Source organism: Caretta caretta, chromosome 2, assembly GCF_965140235.1.
Source record: "Caretta caretta isolate rCarCar2 chromosome 2, rCarCar1.hap1, whole genome shotgun sequence".
In the NCBI taxonomy this organism is placed as follows: domain Eukaryota; kingdom Metazoa; phylum Chordata; order Testudines; family Cheloniidae; genus Caretta; species Caretta caretta.
In genome coordinates this window covers 154016010-154035069 of record NC_134207.1, presented here as the reverse complement: position 1 = coordinate 154035069, position 19060 = coordinate 154016010, and the positions used below count along the sequence as shown (strand labels likewise).

The following is a 19060-nucleotide window of genomic DNA, read 5'->3' as shown; positions in this document are numbered from 1 at the left end:
AACAGATCACAGGCACAATTTATTTATCCTTACATCAACAACAATAAAAATGTTACACTGTTCAATAATAAAGACATTTATTATTCTCTCCTTAATGGGAATTATAACTATGGTATTATATGATACAGAAGTAACATCCTCTTGGCTATAATTTCCATGAGCAAATTTTGCTCCTTTTTATTCTCAAGATAATAACCAACCTGGCCTCCATCCAATCCCTAAAATTAGTTGCTGTTTTTAAGGATATATCTTTGTTAGTAGCACAACTATATATTATTAGCTCCTTCTGAACTCAGATGAATGTTATCTTGTGCTAGAAACATATTACAGTCAAGTTTCTCAGTTTTTTCCATCATCTATGCCTTTTAAAACTTCTATCTCTGTCAGGGCTACATTTTGATAACCTTTGATAAATGGAATAGGAATTTCCCCATCATTCTCAGTAATGAGACCTGATTCAAAATCTTTATTCAAAATCTGAAACGTCTTCCACTCCACTTTAATCATCCCCTAATTATTTTTAAAGGATACAAAAATTTGTCTTAAGAGGACACTTTGGTTCTAAAAATCATATTAAACAAAAACAATATTTATATCTGTTACTGTGATTTTTTTATTTATGTCATTTTCATAATCTTATTTTCCTTTTATCTGTATTTGTTTTATTTTATAGCATTCATCACTATAATAGCCAAGTAACCTAAATGACTGAGGATACAGCATTTATTTTAGAAGTTAGATCTACTCCCTCCCTTTAATCCTGTTTATTAGCAAGATTGTGTGTTAAATGTTGATTCCCGGGAACATAGGTAATGCTCTCCTGGATCAGACCACTGGTTCACCTAGTCCAGTATATTGTCTCTGAGAAAGTTTGTCTACATAGACAAAAAAGTGTTCTTCAAGAGAGTTAACTCAATCAACTTAAACTCGATTTTAAAAGTACACCATTTTTTTAACCATGTCAACAGACACAAAGAGGTGAGTACTAGGTCCTGCCACACTGGGCGAAGGGTGTTTTTAAACTACGATAGCTAACGTGTGATCAGTAACATGATTAAAGCTTAGTGTGGACAAGGCATTTTGTACCTTTGATTCAGATGAATCCTAAAACTACAATTTGGCCTGGGTACACTAGTATATTAAAACTTGAGCTATCGTATTTCAAAAAGCACACTGTAGTGGGGCAGTTGCCCCACTTTGGCAGACAAAGGGTTAATAGCAGAACCCAGCCAATCAAAGAAGGCTTGGAAGCAGCCAATCAGAGCCAGGCTGGGCCCAATATAAAGGCTGCAAAGCAGAGGAGACAGCAGGCTCTCTCTGACAAGCAAGGGAGGAGGACTAGCTTCCAGGGATAGCACCTTAGATAGAGCAGCGCTTGGCAGGTTCAGGGGAGCAGAGGGAAATCTCCAGCTTGATACCTGCCAGGATGAGGCCCCTGAAAGAAAGGGCCAAGAAGGTGCAAGGGCCAAAGGGAAGTGTCCCAGGAAGCACGAGCAGTAGAGGGAAGAGAAGAAGGGCAGGACATGGCTGCCTCCAGAGGGTCCCTGGATTGGGACTCAGAGTAGTGGGTTGGCCTGCACCAGGCCGTGGAGGAGCATGGCCCGATACAGACTGTGGCTTGCCTCTGAGGCAAGGGGCTAGACTTAGGAGCTGCAGTTGGCCACGAGGGCAGGTGCAGAGTGAGGATGGCAGATACCTGCAGAAGGGGAGAGAACCAAGTGGGGCACAGCTGGAGGGCTGTGTCCAGAAGAGGATGCCGCAAGCCAGAGAGCAACGCGGGTCTCAGACAGCACAGCTGAGCAAGCAATGGATGGGACACCACCTGCAGAGGGCGCTCCACAGCTGGACAGAGCTAATTCCTGGAGCAACCAGCAGGAGGTGCCACGGTGGTGGGCCTGCTACCCGTTACACACACCTTTTTGCCTAATGCAGATATACCTCCAGATGCGCAGAGTAAGAAATCCTGCAAGTGGCAGTTATGGGATAAACCACCCCCTAGGAAAGTTTTTTCCTCATCCCGAAGAGTTTGAGGTTGGTTTATGCCCCAAAGTTTAAGGGTCTGTAACCCTACCAAAGCTCTTGTTTATTTTCTTTTTAATACTTACTATTTTAACTCTGGATATTCTTATTACCCACACATAACTGTCAAATCTTTTTGGAGGGAGCAGCCGCCATAAGGCTGGGAGAGGAATAGAATCATGAAGATACACAGTCTCACAGCAGCTAGGAGGCTTTATGGAAAGGAGAATCAGAAAGATAGAAAGATTCTCCTGCTTTCCAGCAGCCAGAGGAAGTTCTGGTGGCTACTAAGTTTATCAGACAATGTTTAGCCAAAGGTAGATATAAAAGATGAAGCATCCAAACAAGGACAGAAATAGAACTCTGATAGGAATCCCAGCACCCTTCCCATTCCCAGCAGTTGGGGAAAGGCAGGGCTTTTCACTAGTTCATATACCTGTACAGTGCTTATTCAAGCCTCACCTTTTGCACCAGTCTCTGGTGAGTGAGTTTATTCCTCAGGCTAATAGGTGTCTGATAAATTTTTCAAAGTCTGATCTAACAGGTCTTTTATTTTTAGGATCTATAAGTTTCTGTACTTCAATGTTGTCTGATTTCTGCACCTCTGTTTCTTGTGTTTCCCTTCCCTGACCTTAGTTCTTTCCATTGTCCTCTGTTCAGTAGTACAAGTTCTCTATTTTCTTCAATTACAAGTAGATTTATGGTCCAGCCTGAGTTCTCTTTGGTGAGAGTGTTTTTTCCTTTGCTTCAACTCCTAGTTTAATAATCTACCCCAAACTTCACAATTTTCTTTGCCAGCTATCTTGTTCCCATATGGTAAACTCATTTGTATTTGTTTTCTTCCACAATAGGTTTATCAATGTTTAACAAGATGTAGTTTAGAATATGATGGAGAGGAGAGGAGCAAGATTCAGATTCTTTCTCTCTCACAGACCGATCCTTTGTGTAAAACCACTTCAGAGAAAGCTCCCAACGAGGCTGTAGATTTAAAGTATTCTGCTGCCAATTTTGATTCAGCCTCATTCCTGAAATTCCCTGCAACACACGTTCTCAAACCATGAGCCACTTGCTGATGGTCCACAGAGACCTGGCAAGCCATACGGTCTTAGTTATAGCTATAGTGGATGGGGAAGAGCCTGGATGTGGCAATGAGGAGCCAGCCTGGTTGCCTCCACTATGGGCTGCTGCTACATAAGAAGAGGAGTATAGGAAATGGGGGAGGAAGGGGTCCAACCAGCAGGAGCTGCTAAAGGGAAAAGGAACCATAAGCTGCAAATAGGACTAGAGCCATCCATGGAAAGAGAAATTCAGGGGAGAAGAGAATCAGGCAAAGAATGTGCAGAGGAGCACAAGAGAGAAGGTCCTTGTGGCAGAGAAGACGGGGTGAGAGAAGGACAAATCAAATGGAAGGGGAAAGAGCAAAAGCAGAAGGTGTGCTTAGCTTTTTCAAGAAGACAAAACATAAGTTTCAGTACAGAGTTAAAAATACATCAAAAGCACTTTTCTACTATTTTCCATGTAAGCAATTGCTATAGTGATTAATATTATTTATTATTTATAATAACAGTGCCCAAAGGCTCCAGCTAAGGTCTGGGGCCATGGTGCTTTGTAAAGTGCAATCTCATAGTAAAAGATAGTCCATGGTTCAAGGAGCTTACAGTCTAAGAAGATGAAAGGTGACAGGTAAGGGAGGTGGATACAGCATTCAATCACAATGGTCCAGGATTTTTTTACATCCCCCAAAGATAGTCAACATACAAAGGGTGGGAAAGAAGGTTAATGTCAAACTAAGGACAACATTCATATACATTATATAAAGGTATTTAATGTGTAAATATAATCAGACACGTTATATGTACTGAATGTACTGACAAATGGATGTTGTATGATCCTGAGTGAGAGGTGAAGGGTTCATGGGATACTCACTCTGTTAAGATGGGATCCACACTATGAAAAAATTTGAGTCAATTCTTCATAGTGTGGAGTGGATCTCATCTTAATAGAGAGTGTCTCATGAAGACTGCCCTTCATCACCGATACCAGCACACAACACTAGTGTTAGTGACAATGACCACTTTTACCCTCACCTCTCTCCATATATTCAACAACTAAAGTAATTCTCCGCTCCTGCTGCTGTGACCATGTCATCCACACACAAGTCTCCTCACTGGCTCCATACTTCTTTCCAGATAAGGTTCAAACTTTTCATCATCACTTGATTGAATCCCCTTCCACCAGCCATGGTTCCTAGTTACTTTACACTTCTAGAACCCTTCTATCCAGTGAAGTTATTCTTATGTAAATATTCGTGCTCCCCTACATTTAACAGAAAGGGAATCCTGTATAAGGGAAATTGTCCTTATTTTTTCCTTGGCCTCAGTCAGCCATCAACAACCTACATGAAGGTATAATACCACCCATTTTATATATCAGAAAGTCAAAACCTTGGGCAGAGTACGTGCCCTCTGAGCCACAAAGGAGATATTTGGTCTAATCAAAAAATGGTATGCATGGTTACATAAAGCCAGAATAAGACCCCATATATATAAGTCCAGTAAATACTACTGTAAAGGAGCAGCAAAGTGAACTACTTACTCACAGAAAGTAGTTCAGTGATGATGTGACTATGTTACCACATAACTAAAGACCGTACTGTAATGCAGTGGTTCTCAATCTTTCCAGACTACTGTACCCCTTTCAGGAGCCTGATTTGTCTTGCGTACCCCACGTTTCACCTCACTTAAAAACTACTTACTTACAAAATCAGACATAAAAATGTAAAAGTGTCACCGCATGCTATTATAGAAAAATTGTTTACTTTCTCATTTTGTGTGTATGAAATTTTAGTTTATACTGACTTTGTTCGTGCTTTTTTATGTAGCCTGCTGTAAAACTAGGCAAATACCTAGATGAGTTGATGTACCCCCTGGAAGACTTCTGCGTACCCTTGGATGAGAACCACTGCTGTAATGCTTATGAAGAAAGGAAAGAATTTAGAATGAAGACAAATAAGGTTTCACAAACTACCTTAATTTTGATGTTTCCTAACTTTTGTGTTCTTCACTTTGCAACCCTGCATTCTTTTAATGAGCTTTTGCATGGACGATGTATTATGGACAATTTCTTGAACAGAATATTCAAGGGGTGAGGAAGGGGAGTTCAGCACTTCACAATAGTTAATTCCAGATATACAGTAGGACTGGCAAAGATTTCACCGGAAGATGCTTTATCTGCTGGTGATAAGACGCTGCAAAAGCAGCATCTGGTCAAAAAGTTTAAGAAACTGCTCCAGAGCAGCGGATAAGGTCTGATGTCAGCATGAGGCTGAGAGAAATAATAATACTAATAATAATAATCAAGAGCCATCCATTCTGTTTCTTCCAAATATAGATAGATACAAAAGCAATCTATACAGTTCTGTAGATTTGAAGAAGAGTTCTCAATGTTTTACCTTAATTTTTGGTTAATAAAGTGGTACCAGATAGTAAATATAATGAAGCTCCACTATGAATGGAGCCATGTCAATTTATGCCAGCGGGGGATCTGGACCATAATATGTAAATATGCAGTAAGCTTATCTTATGCTAGGAGAAGCTTATCCACTAAAAATTAAGAGAATTATGCAGATTTACATAACAGAAACTCACTGCGACAAATTTTCCTCTTAATATTCTCCCATAGTCCCTCACAGAATGGTTAATACAGAAAAATTGAATTAATAGGTTTTTTTTAAATAAAACAATTATTTCATCTTTTAAAGCTATGCTAAAAATCAATGCATGCCATGTATACTTATATAGTATTAGAACTACCTCTGCCTGTTTTAACTAGAATTGTATCATTCTGAATAGCTTTGAGACAGCACATAGTTTTCTCTCAGTTTCTGGGTTTAAAAATGCTATTTGGAAGATCGTTTATGTAGAAGAAGAAGAATATACATGGTTTCCACATTGCCTTAGCAACTTCCTCAAATACTTCACTGAGCATTCATAGTTAACCTCGTTGATTTATGCATATACTGTGGTCTAATGACCCACATGTCTCTGTTGGGTAAGCCACTAATGCTAGTGACACAGTAACCTATTAACCTTCCTTTAAAAATAACCATCACATTTATGCAAACAGAATAAAAAAAGTCAAGCAGGAATAGAAAAGTAGTAGTTTGGTACAACACAGCAACATATTAGATGTCAAGATGAGCTAAAATTAAGAGCAAACAAGCAGTGATGAGATTTATTATATTGCAAAATTATTTTGACATGGTTTGCTAGGTGGTAAATTTGATAGCCAGCATTAGCCAACATTATACAATTTAAATGTCATATACTAAAAGGGAAATTGTTGCTGAAATTATTTCAAAACTGTTATACTGCATAAGGACCCCATTCTAAAAAGTGCAGATAGCCACCTCCAAAGTACAAATTACCTTCAACTCTCATCAAAAACAACGGGAATACAGGGCACTTAGCACCTCACAGGAAATGCTCATCACCTCGGACAACCACTTTGCAACACTTCTACTAGTGATCATTCTAGTGTAATTAATCTGTAATTTTAAAAGAAGTTCAACACACACAGCTAATTTTAATAAGGAAAAACTAAAATTATTTTATCAAAATATTACTGAGGAAGACAAACATTTTAAAGTATTCAAAACCAATTATAACATTGATATTGCTACTTTCTTCTACTTGTTCAATGTCCCGAAAGAATTATGAAAATAGCGATCCCTTATACTCATAAATCCATCTAAATTGAAAAAGGATTTATATTCTACTTTAAAATGATAGTGCACATATATGTTTGGCATGAGCAGATGTCAGAAAGTATTCCTCTACCGTGGCTCAAATAAGGAACGACCTGGAAATGCTTCTGTGGATACAGTGGAGCATCCACAACAATCATCAGAGCAACAATGAATCTACATAGCAACCGGCTGAAGGGGATAAGGGCTCTGTATTTGGACTGTATTTATAAACACAGAGAAGCAGATATAAGAATATTCAGTGTGACTGTTTTAATAGGTTACAGTCACGTGGGCTCCTCTGGGATTTATCCCCCCCCCTTTCTTAAACAGGACCGAGGAAGTGGAATAAAAGATTAGAGGTTAAGATGGGGGGGGGGGGTGCGATTGACATGCACCTGCCGATGCCCACAACCAACAGACAGAAAGAAATCAAAAGGTCCACACATCACAAACTCCTTTCTTTCTCTAAGGAAGCCCATTTTGTCCGATGGAGGAGAAAATTTCTCCTCCTTTCCAGGTTACCCGCAAATCGCATCTGGGACCAAGCCCCGGACAGCCTGAACCGGAGCCCGGGCTCTTTGTTTTCAGCAGCACGTAGGGCAGGAGCGAGGAAGTGGCAGCGTGCGGCCCCGTTCCCACCCCGGCTCCACGCTGCCGTGTAAACACGATGGGCACAGGCAGGCCCGCAGGGGGCACAGGCTCGCAGCCCCCAGCCCGGCACGTGCGAGGGGCGGCGTGTGGCCCGGGGCCGCGCCGCGGGGGAGCCGGCCGCTGCCGGGGCATTACCTGAGCAGTTGATGCCTTTCCCCTTGCCGCCGCCCTGGCACTCGCCGCCGGGCAGCAGGTTGGAGGCGCGGCCGGGGGGCAGGGCGGCGAGGGCGAACGCCAGGATCACCGAGGTGAAGCACCACGCCCGGGGGGGGCCCGGCAGCGGCCGGGCGGCGGCCGGGCTCTCCGCCACCATGGCGGGGGGGCAGCGGCAGCGGGATGGTGGCGGCGGCGGCTGGGAGCGGCAGGCCCAGGGCATCAATCGGAGCCGGCGGCAGCGCTGCCCTGCAGGGACCGTCCCTTCTCCGCCGGGCCGGAGCCAGCCCTCAGCATCCCCGCCGGGACCGCCAGAGAGACCCGGCGCCGCCGGCCCGCGCCGCCCCCGCGCGCCTCCCGGCTCCCCCGGCGCGTCCCTGCGCCCCCGGCAGCCGCTGCGCTCCCTCGCCGCGGCCGCTCGCTCCTTTGTGCGCTGCGCCCACCAGCGCCGCTGCCACCGCTCCGGCTACAACAAAGGGAGCGGGGCTGAGGCGGCTGCTGCTGCGGAGGGAGGAGGGGAGGACGCACACGTGATGGCAGCCCCCCCTTCCCCCCCCACAGGGGAGGCGAGGGCACTTCGTCCTCAGGAGCTGGGGCTTGCCCCAGGAACCCGAGCGGGCGCGGTGGCACCTCGCCCGCCCCCGCCCACAGTCGCCGCTCCCGCCCCACGCTGGGCAAAGGGCAGCAGCCGCCCCCGCCCCCAGGGAGGCCACGGTGAGGGGCGGCTGCAGCAGCACCCTTCACCAGTGAGGCCACAAGCTGACGGGGAGCGGCATCCCCCGCTCCCCGCAGGGCGCTGGGCAGCGCGGAGACACCGGGGGCGGAGGAGAGGGGCCCTAGCAGCGGACGCGGGGTGAACTGTGCGCAGCTCTCTCTGTGCTAAATCCCCAGGGCGAGTCCCGCTGTCACCACCCCCGCGGGGCGCTTTGGTGCCCTCTGCAAGGCTGGCCTGCGGGAGGCTGAGGAGGAAGCCCACAGCCCACTGGAATTGTTGCTGATTAACTGGACGCTTTGCTTGTAATTGTTACTGCACCTCAGCCCGGCTCCTGGGACAGGAGCAATTTCCAAATCCCAGTCAGTACAGTTAGAGGAAAGTGCGGGGACTACTTGCCCCCTTCTAGTCACTTCACTTCTAGTCACTTCTCTCAAAAGCAGCCTCTCCTGGAGGCACTTGGAGTGGGTGGGACAGAACTGCTCCTTGAAATGAAAGGGACTACTCACCTACATAAAGCTGAGCACGTCTGCAGGATGTGGGGTTATAGATTGCAATGACAGGACACAGTTATGACAGGATACAGTTCTTACTAGCAAAAAAACAGAGGAGTACTTGTGGCACCTTAAAGACTAACATAAGCTTTCATGGGCTAAAGCCCACTCTGAAACCAGTTCTTACTAGATGGCCCTGAAGGGCAATGTACATTTGCAACAGGATGCATGTTTCTGATATAGAAATAACACAAAAATAACACATGCAACAGAAGATTTTCCTTGGACAAGTCTAAACTATGACATATATTTGGTGCTAGTCCTTGGGAAAAGCAGCCTTCTCTAACCTTCCACATGAGCCATTCATATTGCAGAGCAAGCAGATTCTTCTACCTGCTGCAGAGTGCTTAGGGTGCTCCCCCTAGTGAAACAACAAATTAAATACCTGCAGGCAGGACTAAGGACCTACCCCTGCAACAAGTGGGCACAGAAGTCTGCCATGCAGAGATCCCATTGCAGGATTGGGGCCTTAAAGTGGGTTTAGCCCTCCAGGATGACAGATCTAGCCTAAAACACTCCCCATAAAACTTAAAGAAGGGCTGGCTGCTGATGAAAAGATAGGATCAATTCCGCCGAGGCTGGAACAGCAATTTCCTATTGGCAAATGGAGTGCAGCACTATCTCTATCACATGGTATTCCTAACTTTTTTGCTCCTTTCAGGATATCACTGGCAGGGATGCTATGGAGATGGGGTGGGAACCAAGGAGGTCTTATGTGCATTTCACAATGGAAATAAGTCCCATGGTTTTTATTTTGGTTTGTATTCTATTTTTGAATTCCTGGGGTTGGCAATTCTGCCCTTTGTTTAAACTCGGAGAGCCACATCAGGCTTAGTCAGCGTTTCTCAAATGCGGCCACCGTGGTGGCCACCAGGGGCTTTTCTTGTGGCCACAGCCTCCTGGGCAGTGATGGGGCAGGGGAAAAGCAGTGGACCCTCCCCCAGGGCCGCCAGCAGTGATTGAGCCCTGCCCCGCTCTGGAGACACAAAAGCTGGAGGAACAGACAACAAGTGTGAGTTCCCCACCTTCCCAGGGGTGGCGGGGTCAGGCTTCAGCCCTGGGGTGGCGGGTGGCAGGCTCCAGTCACGGGGCTTCAGGCTCCATTTGCTAGCCGTGCGGTAGCAGGCTCTGGCCTTGTGTTCACCCCTCCATCACCCCTGGCTCCCGTTGCATCCCCCAGTGCCCCATCACCCCTAGCCCCTGCTGCCTCTGTACCCACCTCCCCATCCAGGGCTTACTTTGTCCCCAGGCTTGCCGGGGCTGCGTAAGTCTGTTGTTAAAAGTGATATATATATGTTTGTTAACCAGCAAGTTTTTTAAAAAAGCAACCAAAAAAGCAAAAGAAACAAAAGAAAAAAGACAAGAACATGCAAAGCACCTTATTTATGTTTCTATTCTGTTTAGGTCCAGTAAAGAATAGAGAAGTCTGTACATTTTTTTTTTATTACTGAGTTGGTAAAAAAAAAACCTACATAAATAAATTACAATGATTTGGACATGTATATGTGCATATGTATTTGTTTTTCCTAAAGTTAATTAAGTATTCTAGAAAAAATATCAGCAAGAGTTGGTGGCCACACTCTGAGGCCACCAAAAAATTTGTTGTGAGTAGCTAGCCTTCAGTGGATGATACAATGAAGCCTGATTGGTTTGGCAAATTCAGACTATGCCCTTTGGGTATTGATTCTTCGTCTGCCCTCTGTTTTTTTGTTTGTTTGTTTGTTTTTGTTATTGTGGTGGTGGTGGTTAGTTGGTTGGTTTTCTTTTTTAAAAAGAGCTTCCCTGACCATTAAAAGAAGCAGAAGAATTATAAGACTGCATCCGATGAGGTGAGCTGTAGCTCACGAAAGCTTATGCTCAAATAAATTTGTTAGTCTCTAAGGTGCCACAAGTCCTCCTTTTCTTTTTGAGGATAAAGACTAACATGGCTGCTACTCTGAAACCTGAAGTGTATAATTATAATTCTTAAACAAGCTGCTCTACCTATACCCATAGTTTGTTGCAAACTAATGGAATTCCACAATAAGAAAATCACAAATATGGCATCACGTTAAACGCTATCAGCATTTGGTAGTGGTAGTCTCTGGTAAATGAACATGACCTTATTTCAATTACTGTCTTTTTTTTCCCCCCATTTACTGGAAAAATGTTTACATTTCATCTCACCTCCAATTGGTCCTGTGTGAAAGGTGGCATTTATTTAGAGTGCCTAAAATCTTCATCTCTCATAGGGGCCCTGAGCAACAAAGGATAATATTTAAAGGGTCTACTTCTAATGGAGCTACCTTCTCTTTATTGTTATCTCCCTGTATTGGCTGGGTGAGGGAGAACCCACATACTAAAAGAGATGAGGATTATGTGGGTATGGAGAAGAGCAAAGATGCCAATGTGAGGAGTTAAATTTGACAAAGAGCAACCCAAAACATTTTTTTAACTTTTTAGTGAACCAAAAAAGTAAAAAATAACATAAATTGGTTTGGGTTAAACAAAATGTTTTATTTCATTTGGGGGGATGCTTTTTTGAAAATAAAACTGCAGTAAAATTCAAATCAGAAAGGTGTTTCAAATTGAAAACTCAAAATATTTTAAAAAGTATCAAAGCATTACATTTTGATTTTTTCTTTTTTTTCTGCGTTTTCTTTTTTTTCTCCCCAACCCAATTTTTCCTCAACCCAAATTTGCAAATTATTGTGGTCAACCCAAATCTTTGTGTTTTTTTGTTGGAAAAGAGTTTTGTCCAAAATAAGTTGCCCAACTCTACTAGAGAATTGTACTTATGAATCTCAGTTTTTGTTCTGTTAAAATATGTTTCTAGCACTTGTACTTGTGAAGAAAAACTCAGAAACACTAAATAAGTGTAAATTGAAATAGTGTTGTCTTCCTGAGTCTGCAAACAGCCTGAAACAATAGCTCTGAGAGACGCTAACTGCTCTCTTCAGCTCAGTAAGGATGACTCATGTCAACAGTTTCAATGTTGAGCTTTTTAACAGAAACATCCACCTCATCCTACAACTGTTCTTATCCCACAGTTTCAAGCTGTTTCCAATGCTTCCTCAGGTGCCAAAAACCCCTTCTCAAAATCACCGACCTGAACCCGGACAATTTAGATAATACAATTAAGCATTTTCATTATAAACGTTTGGAATTTTGAATCTGAGCATCAGGGATGGTATAAATATATTAAGTGTAATTAAGGCTACATTTTACTCACGGGTATTTAGTAAAAGTCATGGACAGGTTATGGGCAGTAAACAAAAATTCATGGCTCGTGACCTGTACATGACTTTTACTATATATTCATAACTAAAACTTGGGCCGGGGGGGGGCTGCAGGTGCACTGGGGAGGGGCAGTCTGGGGAGCACCATGAGTGCTGGGGGGGTCACCCAGGACCCCCGCTGGTGCTGGGGAGGAGGCGGGCGGTGGCCCGGGACCCTTGCTGGTGCTGAGGCAGGGGAAGGTTGGCGGGGCTGGCAGGCTCCCTACCTGGCTCCAGCTGGCATGTCACTGCAGCTCCTAGGAGGAGGGGCGGCCAAGGGGGCTCCATGCGCTGCTCCCACCACAAGCGCTGGCTCCACGACTCCTATTGGCCGGGAACCACAGCCAATGGGAGCTGCACGGGTGGCCTTTGTGAGCAGCGCGCAGAGCCCCTGGCCCCTCCCACTAGGAGCTACAGGGACATGCCAGTGGGAGTCAGGGAGCCCCCACCCCAGCCCTGAGCCTCTTCCCACACACCCAAACTGCTGCTGCTGGCCCAGGGGCTGCCCGACTCGGGCAGACCCTGAGCCAGCACTGGCTGCTGCAGTAATCACGGAGGTCACGGAAAGTCATGGAATCTAGGACTTCTGTGATGTCCGTGACAGACATGCAGCCTTAAGTGTAATATCAAAATAAATAACAAAGGGCCTACTATACTGATTGTATTATTCAATTTCATACTTCATGAATTAAAAATCTACATCTTAAAATTATATAACAATACCACAGAATTTTCAGTCTGCCATGCCTGAGTGGTGCAGAATCCAGGAACCTGACACAGAATTCAGATCCAGCCCACGAGAGTCTTATCAATAACACCCTAAATATTTTATTTAGACATGCACTCATATAAGATGCAGCCAACCGCTCTCTGAATAGGTAGGATCTTTCAGCTGGACAGGCTCCTGTTGAACCAGAGAAGAGACTCTGCTTCCAGGACTTAGCACTGTGTTTCCCCTGTTCTATCAGCTCAGATCTGAGACTGCAGTAATCAAACGTAGCTCTCCTGCAGACTATTTTTCCGCGGTTCTCCTTTTCCTTTTTAAAATTTGGTCAAGTGTTTTGATGTCCCTTTGTTCTCAATGCCTAGTGTAAGGGGACTGCTGGCCCTTACTAAAACTCAATGGGGGGTGTTTTGGTTGGCTAGCTCACAGTACCACAAGAAAGGGGAAGGGTCCACAGGAAATCAGGACCCTGAGACCGACATTCCCCAGGGGCAATGGGGAGAGGCCAATGCTCCATGTCAGCCTGATTGACAGGCAGGTAGGCTAATGACGGAGCCAGGGAGGTCTCATCCTCCATGTGAGCTGGAATTGCCTGGAAAGGAGTGGGGCTGAGCTAAAGAGAGAGCAGGGGCCCGAGCTGAGCTGGGGAGCAGGACCAAGTTGGCCAGAGAGAACCAGGGAAGCAGCCCACAGAACAGATCGCAGCAACAAAAGCCAGAGAAGCAGCCCAAGGAGCAGATCTGTGCTGGGAGGAGAATTGAAGCAACCAGAGCCAGAGGGGCCAGAGAAGCAGCCCTGGGAGCTGCACTGGAGGCAGAGCAGCATCAGTGATGAGGCAGAGTGGAGCTGGATCTGGGGCTGGAGCAGTCTGGAGTTGGGTGCGGTGAGCAGCTGGAGAATGTGAGGGGGGGACCCTGGGCAGCAGTCCCAGCGCAGGGAGAGGTCCCCAGCCAAGTGGCCTTGCAGGCCAGACTGGGAGGGGGATCATAACCCCAATGCAGAGGTTGGGGGGAGGGGGGGCGTGGGCTGACCCTGGGAAGAAGGATCCTGTCACCTAGAGCCTGAGGGTGTGTGGCCACTGCCAGAGCTAGTGTCCGACGCTCAGCATCCCTGCAGCACAGCCAAGGCCTGAGAAGGAGGCCTGGGACATGTGAGGAACAGATTGAACTTCCCTTACATTCCAGAGACTTCTAGTTGTGATGTCCTTGTGCCACTGAGCGGGGTGACATGTTTTCCTTTAACCTTTCCCACTTTTTCCTTATTTTTTAAAATTGGTTGCTGTTTAATAAAGTGTATTTGCTTGAATTACATTCTTCTGCTTACATAATTTACGTCATGAACAGGATCCTATCCACAGGGTCCACCCCATTGGTTTACTGGTTGAGTTCTAGTAGCACTGTCCAGGCCTGGTCAAGAACCCTGCTATGACTGGAACTGAAGAACTACAGGCCCAGTTTGCTGAACTTCAGCGCATATTATCAGACCAAGCTGAGGCATTACAACAAACTAGAACCAAACAGAGAGAAGCCTTATCGCTGGCTAAGGCAGTAATAGACCAACAGGCAGCAGAAGCTAAGAAACCCCCTACTATTTATGTCCCATGGGAGCAGAAGGTCACGGAGTTCGGTGGCTTCCCTACTAGACCAAGAGACGTTATGGTAGAGTGGGTCAAGTCTGTGAAGGTGGCTCTGCGTGTGCTAAGAGTACCTGAAGAAGATAGTGTGGACTTCATAGAAGAACACCTCAAGGGCCAGGCCAAGGCCACAGTAAAGTTCATGGCAATGGCAGATAAGAAAGATGTGGAAAAGGTATCTGAATTCCTCCTAGAAGTGTATGGAGACAAGATACCCATGGGAACCTGACTGAAGGAGTTCTTGGAGAGAAAGCAGGAGTCCGCTGAAACTGTCCAGGCGTACACGTATGACCTCCAGAAGAGAATGATCAAAGTGGAGCGGCAAGACCTTCAACGAGTTCCAGACCCAGATATGGTTCTGAAAGAACAGTTGGTGCTAGAGCTCTGGGATGATTCCCTTCACCGTGAAATGAAAAGAAGTTTTAAGGAAGAGCCTGGTAAGAAGTTCCATGAACTCATGCAGGCTGCCATTATGTGGTCCGAAGAAGAGGAAGTTCCTGTGGAAGAGATGGCCAAGCCTACACAAAGTAGGGGCCTAGTAAATGCAACTACTGGGGAAAAGACCCTGCCCCAAACACAGTTAACTGGAAAGTTTAAGTGAAGCTGTCCAAAAACTGGTGATCCAACAGGAGGAGATGCTGAAAGTGATGACCAAAGTGATGAAAGAAAAAATCCCATTAGTATGCCAAAGTATTCAAGGACGCCAGGATCCCAAAGATTCCCCACTGAAGGACGAGCTGGGAAGGTACATTTCTTACACTTTGAAAGTCCAGGGCATACTAGCTGAGAATGTCCACTGAGAAGGAGAACAGAGGCCCAGGCATTCAAAACCAAAGGGGCAGCAGGAGTGAGTGGTCCATCTACAGTAGAAAGCCAAACAAAGGCAGAAGGATTCCTAGGCCTGTCCCTGGTGAAAAATCACTCTGTATACAGTGTGGAAAGGAACGCAGACAGGGCCAGCATAGCTAGCGACTTCGTTGAGCGAGCATTCTAACTTCTGAAGTATGGATAGCAGGGGTGAGGACCAGATGTTTGTTAGATACTGGCTCAGAAGTCATCACCATTACTGAGTCGCATTTTCAAAAATATTTGAAGGACAAGGAGCTGATTATGCACAGCACACGGTTTGTATATCTAAGCAGTTAATAGACTGGAATTCCCAGTGTTGGGATGCCTCAAAGCAGATATAGTGGGCCAGACACTGGCCAGACACTGCCAAGAACATGCATCTTCATCCTGAAAGACAAAGCCTTTAACGGGAGCCATATGAGAGAAGGAGTCACAGGGATTCTAGAAATGGACATCATTAGTGAGCTGAAGGAGCTACTGTTGCCAGGAGAAGGAACCAGGAGGATGAACCATCATGGGCACTCTAAAAAAAATGCTGTGCTGAGTAGGGTACTGGCTCGAGCGGCGAGACAGAGCCATTCCCTGGGCTCCATGGGGTGGATTGGAAATGTTAAAGTGGACAGAAGAAAGAAGACTGTTATTCCTCCTTGGAGAGGGAAGATCCTTGATGAATGCTGCTGGATACCAGGAAATACCAATGGATATCGAGCTTTTGTAGAGCTTAAATCTGGGGCAAGCCTAGCTAGTAAGCTCCAGCCAGCCAATGTACCGACTAATGCCATCAAAGGAAGAGTACCAGGGAGTCTTCTAAACTCAGGTGCAAAGGCTGTGGAGTTGCATCCTCAAATCAGAACAGCAGAGGTACACTGGCCTGAGGAGGTGGTTCCTCAGGTGAAGGTAACACTTGAAGAGAACAGAAATGAGCTGCGGGTGACAAGGAGGGAGAAGGGAGGACAAGTTACCTTTCCTTGAGAAAGATGTGGTGGGAGACTGCCAGTTCCAGTTCAAGCAGCGCTCAAGGGCTGATTCCTGTGCAGGTGGCTAACTTACGGGTGTTGCCAGAGAAGCATCAAGAAGTCTTTTCTAAGGATGAGGTGACCAGTTTCGATGACTGAGTCAAAGGTGTCCATGACAGGCCAAAGACAGCTGGCAAAGTGGCTCTCAGTACAACTAAGACACAGCCTAACGTAGGAAAAGGACTTATGATCACAATTCCAGTGGGGTTCTTATCAGACCTGGTGACTGTGCACCAGTTCGTAAACATAGATGCTGGAGATGTAATAAAATACAGGACAAATGGGAGTCAAACCCCCATACTGTGGTCACCCACAACAATCCCGAACTGCCGGTTTACACTATCCAGACTGAACGAGGAGGTCCTGAGAGAGTAACACAGAGGGACTAGCTAAAACGTTGGACAATACCAGGACCATCCACCCGCTTACACTAGCAGCAACTTTGGCAAGAGGGCCTGTTTCTGTCAGGATAAAGTGTCTCTGCCTTATTTTCCTATGTCTCTCTATCTGGTATTTCATCTTTGACTACTCTCCTATTTTTCTTTCCCCTGTCCCACCCCTCACCCCCGCCCCATTTTTCTTCTATTGTTTCTCTGCTTTTCTTATCTGTTTTTTTCCTTTTCTCAACTGTTGTCCTTCCCTGTGAAGGCTTCTCACTTGTACATCTCCCCTTTCTATTAGATTGTCTGTCCTTTCCCACAATATCTCCTCCTCTCTATGGACTAGATCCAAATCCCATTCATGTCAATGGAATGATTCCTATTGATGAGATCCTATGTCCCTTTCTTACTGTGTCTTCAATTTGTCACTTTTCCCCCACAATTTCAACACATCACAACCCATTATATAGTTCCCACCCCTCCTCCTTGCCCCCCATCAGTGCGGAATTGCTCTCAAGTTCTTTGCAACATGGTTTTTTGTTAGTCCATTTTAAAATGTCTTAAGTAGTGTGCTTCTATCATTTTCCAGGAGGATTATTTCATAGTCTAATAGAGTTCACCATTACAATTTTTTTACTGATTTAACTTTTCTAAATTTCATCCTATCACTATCAGACTGTTCTGTGGCACTCATTACCACACTGACTACCTCACAACTATTAACAAGTTTATGCTCACAACACCCCTGTGAAGTAGGGAAGTAAGATTATTGCCATTGTACAGATAGGGAAACTGAGGCAATGAAAGATTAAATGATTTGCCAAAGGTCAATCTAGGAAGTAGAAAAGACAAGTATAGAATCCCTATCTTCTGAATCCCAGTCTGGTGCTTCAATTACATGACCATCCTTTCTATATCGTAGGTCCCTTCTGGGCCACTCTAAACAATTCTCTTTTCTTAGTTAAGATAAAAAACTCTTTAAGTGTCATTTAGTAAAACTTGATATAATTTAGCTCTTTTGATCTTTCCTCATAAATCAGTCCCTCCAGACCATTAATCATATTTGTTGCTTTTTTCGGAACTTCCTCTAAATTATCAGCATCTTTCTAAAGCAAGAAGCCTGGGAAACAAGTAGGAAGAATTAGAAGTCCTGGCACAGTCAAGGAATTATGATGTGATTGGAATAACAGAAACTTGGTGGGGTAACTCACATGACTGGAGAACTGTCATGGTTGGGTACAAACTGTTCAGGAAGGACAGGCACTGGAGAAAAGGTGGAGGAGTTGCACTGTATGTAAGAGAGCAGTATGGTTGCTCAGAGCTCCAGTATGAAACTGCAGAAAAGCCTGTTGAGAGTTTTTGGGTTACGTTTAGAGGTGAGAGCAACAAGGGTGGTCTTATGGTGGGCATCTGCTATAGACCACCAGACCAGAAGGATGTGGTAGACAAGGCTTTATTCGGACAACTAACAGAAGTTTCCAAATCACAGGCCCTGGGTCTCATGGGGTCTTTAATCACCCTGACATCTGCTGGGAGAGCAATACAGCAGTACACAGACAAGGAAGTTTTTGGAGAGTGTTGGGGACAACTTCCTGATGCAAGTGCTGGAGGAACCAACTAGGGCTGTGCTCCTCTTGACCTTCTGCTCACAAACAGGGAAGAATTGGTAGGAGAAGTAGAAATGGGTGGCAACCTGGACAGCAGCGACCATGAGATGGTCACGTGCAGGATCCTGACGAAAGGAAGAAAGGAGAGCAGCAGAATACGGACCCTGGACTTCAGAAAAGCAGACTTTGACTCCCTTAGGGAACTGATGGGCAGGATCCCCTGGGAGGCTAATATGAAGGGGAAAGGAGTCCAGGAGAGCTGGCAGTATTTTCAGGAAGCCTTATTGAGGGTGCAGGAACAAACCATCCCAATGTGCAGAAAGAATAGCACATATGGCAGGCAACCAGCTTGGCTTAACAGAGAAATCTTCAGTGATCTTAAACACAAAAGGGAAGCTTACAAGAAGTAGAAACTTGGACAGATGACTAGGGAGGAATATAAAAATATTGCTCAAGCATGCAGGGTGTAATCAGGAAGACCAAAGCAAGATTGGAGTTGCAGCTAGCAAGGGATGTGAAAGGTAACAAGAAAGGTTTCTACAGGTATGTTAGCAACAAGAGGAAGGTCAGGGAAAGTGTGGGTCCCTTACTGAATGGGGGATGCAACCTAGTGACAGGTGATGTGGAAAAAGCTGAAGTACTCAATGCCTTTTTTGCCTCGGTCTTCACAGACAAGGTCACCTCCCAGACTGCTGCACTGGGCAGCACAGTATGGGGAGGAGATGAGCAGCCTCAGTAGTGAAAGAACAGGTTAAGGA

General features: G+C 45.4%; 1 protein-coding gene across 2 annotated transcripts in view; it reads right to left on the bottom strand.

Annotated features, from left to right (window-relative positions):
- Window positions 1–8107, bottom strand: part of TMEFF1 (transmembrane protein with EGF like and two follistatin like domains 1) — a 226991-nt gene extending 218884 nt beyond the window's left edge. Inside the window, exon 1 of one of the 2 annotated variants that reach the window (XM_075125495.1) lies at window positions 7553–8107. In XM_075125495.1, coding sequence (XP_074981596.1) covers window positions 7553–7793 — 241 coding nt within the window. In that variant the 5' untranslated portion in view covers window positions 7794–8107. The remainder of the gene's footprint in view (window positions 1–7552) is intronic. The other variant, XM_048839447.2, reaches the window with a different exon arrangement.
- Between the last annotated feature and the right edge of the window lie 10953 nt (window positions 8108–19060).